Source organism: Salvia miltiorrhiza, chromosome 1, assembly GCF_028751815.1.
Source record: "Salvia miltiorrhiza cultivar Shanhuang (shh) chromosome 1, IMPLAD_Smil_shh, whole genome shotgun sequence".
NCBI lineage: Eukaryota > Viridiplantae > Streptophyta > Magnoliopsida > Lamiales > Lamiaceae > Salvia > Salvia miltiorrhiza.
The window spans coordinates 30,647,843-30,651,213 of NC_080387.1; the positions used below are offsets into that span (position 1 = coordinate 30,647,843).

The window sequence follows — 3,371 nt, forward strand, 5'->3', positions numbered from 1 at the left end:
ATCGATCATTTTTTATAATACTCAATATTCTCAAGTTCCCCTAGCATTTTATACCATGCAAACTCAATTTTAAATACAATTAAAATTCTAGTACTACTATTTTAGTTTTTTTTTTTTTTTTTTTGAGGAGAAATTACTACTAGTTGAAAATAAGGCCGAGAAAATATTCTACTTCTATTACTTAAATACTCCCTCCGTCCGCCAAGATTATGTAAAAATTACTATATTTGGCGTCCGTCAAGATTATGTCACTTTCCTTTTATGGCAATGGTCCCACCATCCTCTTTAATATTTTATCCTTACTAACACTCTTTATTTACAAAAAACCCACTCAAAATTCAATTTCAACCACACATCTCATAAAGTGGTGGGACCCTTTCTCCACTACATCAAAATCATCACCAATTTTATTAAATCCCGTGCCCAAGCAATTTTACATAATTTTGGCGGACGGAGGGAGTATTTATCTTCCATTGTTGTTTACTATACTCCAACGGTGAGAATGTCGGAAGCACGGAAGCAAAACAATGGCGGCAAAGCTATTACTAAATTCCAGGCTTGAGCCCCCACACCCCATCCCTCATAAAATCAAAATCCCACTCCTGTCTCTTCGCACAAATCCCATTACATAAATCATCATAAACCTATAAAAACCTTTGAATTTCTTCATAACACACACATAGGTAACACTTTTCTGGAGCCTCATAATCGCTTCCACAAATTTCCCTTTTTCTTTATTTTAGGGTTTTTTAATCCCCCTAATTCGATAGGTACTCAGCGATTATCTCGAAAAAGAAAGGTGATTTTTGCCATTTTTAGGAATGAGTGGTTTGGAAAAAGCAGCTAAACAAAATAGGGATTCTAGCATCTCGCAAAACAAATCATCATCTGGCGATGATGTAGTTCGATTGAAGAGGATGATGGGCTCTCACCCGCGAGAGATTAATCTGTTTGATAGAGGCGGTGGCAGAGGAGTCGGTGGTGGAGGAGGTGGTGGTGGTGGTGGGCCCAACAGCTGTAATAGCGGCGGAGCTACCGAGGCGGTGGGCCATGCGTACGGTGATGATGTCTCATCATCCTCTCGTCTTGGTGGTGAAAATTTTGCTACTAGTGGTACTACTAATTCGCAGTCTTTTGACATTTTCGCTGCCGCTGCTTATTCCGCTACGCCCTACAAATCCCCAGGTAAATTTCCTTCGATTCTCTCTCTCCGTTTCTTCCTTCATTTTGCAAGCGAGGTGTTTGTTTAAATGCGCGAGAGAAAGTTGGTTGCAATTTCTCATCTTTATCTTTTGTGACTTGGAACTCACGCAGAAGAGATGGCTGCTGCTGCTGCCGCTGCGGCGTTCCCTTTCACATTTGCTCAATGGAAAGAGTTAGAAAGACAAGCAATGATTTACAAGTACATGATTTCGTCTGTGCCTGTCCCTCCCGACCTTCTCTTCCCACATTCAAGAAATTTCTCTGCTGCGCCTCTGGATTATCCCGCTTCATGTAAAAACTTTATTATTGGTTTCTCATTTTGTCTTTGATTTGTGGCTTGAGCTATAATCACAGCTTGTTTTTCTTGAATTATTTGGAAGCAGTGTACAATGCGAGATATTCGAGGAATGGAGATCCGGAACCGGGTAGATGTAAGAGAACAGATGGAAAGAAATGGAGGTGTTCGAGAGATGTGGCGCCCCACCAGAAATACTGTGAGCGCCACCTGCACAGGGGCCGCCCCCGTTCAAGAAAGCCTGTGGAAGTTAAAAACAATGCTGAAAATCTCAAGAAAACGCGCACTGAGCAAAGCAATGTTCCTTCTAGTACTACTGTTTCTGCTCAACAATTTGCTGCGGGGAATGATAAGCCCCTTTTGCTTTTCAATGCTAAAAACGATCCCACCGTTTCTGATGCACCCTCTTCTTACAAAGGACCTAATAGGTGTGATTTAGTCTGATGTCTCTGTGTGTGTGTGTGTGTGTGTGTGTTTTGTTTGGTTCTTGAATCTTGATTGTCGATTTTTGGTGCATTTTGAAGGGAGTTGAGCTTGATGAGGGAGGGAGAGATGGTTGTGATGGATGGGACCGATCAGCGATGGCAGCATTTGATTGATTCAAATATGGGATTTGTTAATGTGGGCTCTTCTTCTGTTTATGGCTCTAGCTCCCTTTATCATCAAGATTATGTGGAGCAGCAGCCATTGGATGTGTTATCTTATTCGAATTTCTCGGCCCCTGAAATCGATGCTCCAACTGGTTTCATCGATGCTTGGTCGATCAACAATCTCGACAGCAGCAACAGTGGGAATGCTGAATCATCCGTGACAACGAATCACGGGAACTTGTCCCCTTCCCTCAATCTGTCAATAGCCATGGCTGCTGGCAACATTGTAGATCAAGAAATGGGAAGCCTTGAGTGCTGCGATGAGAGACATCCGAGATGGATCAACCCTCTGTATTGGGAGCCGTTTGCACGAGGAGGGCCTCTTGCTGAGGCTTTGCAGCCGGGATCAGTCACCATCTCCGGCTGCGACTCAATCAGTGCCCCGGCTACTAATGTCTCTTCCCCGACCGGGGTTCTCCATAGGACGTTGTTCTCGCACTCTGACGGCAGTGTTTGCAGTAGCCCCGCGCCTGCAGCTCCGACATCAGAAATCGCATTCCACCGGCTCAACTAGTCTCGGTTTCCTCTTACTTTTGCTGCTGGTATCACTTGTTGAAGTTGATTTCTGGATGTTTGAATGCTTTGCGTTACTGCATTATGAAAGATTAGGATATCTTAACCTCATTACTGATTTCGAGTTATATGAAGATGTTGAATTTCATAGATGTTTTGGCAGTGAACTAGGGGAATCTATATTAAGAAATTAGTAGCATCTTGATGATTAATTTGTTAACACAAAATTGAAAGTTTGAATTTGGCGACAGCTAGATAAAAAGTAGATTGTGTCCTTACCTTCTTGAAATTTGCTTGTGCTTGTGGGACAATGTCCTATTTCTTTTGTCGGGAAATATCTTTGTTTGATTGAAATATGGAGAAGTCCCTTTCTCTTAGTTGAAGAATGAATGCTTGTCACCACCATTTTTTTCAACTTTTTCTACTTTGCATTGCCAACATTTCTTGATTCATCAATCATCATAGAGAAGTTGCTCATCGACTCATGTGAGCTAAGATTTTTTTAAAATTATCGTCCAGGCTTCGTGCTCAACCTGTGTTTGTGGTCTATTGTATTTTCTCACGACTTCCAAACTACTTAAGATATAGTGTTAAGAACACACCGGTTAAAGGAGAATTAATATATTAATCATCGTCTGTTCTTGAACTAAAGATATTTACAATCCTTGTTTTAATTATTACCCTTATTAGGGGCAACTCTTTGCGAAATA

The 3,371-nt window shown here is 41.5% G+C and overlaps 1 protein-coding gene across 1 annotated transcript; it reads left to right on the forward strand.

Moving 5' to 3' along the window:
- The first annotated feature begins 485 nt into the window (after nt 1-485).
- Nucleotides 486-2,813, forward strand: LOC131019729 (growth-regulating factor 2-like). The gene is made up of 4 exons (XM_057948321.1): nt 486-1,185; nt 1,315-1,494; nt 1,587-1,926; nt 2,023-2,813. Exons 1-4 carry the CDS (start codon nt 822-824, stop codon nt 2,660-2,662), a joined length of 1,524 nt encoding a protein of 507 aa, XP_057804304.1. The 5' UTR covers nt 486-821; the 3' UTR covers nt 2,663-2,813.
- Nucleotides 2,814-3,371: the final 558 nt, after the last annotated feature.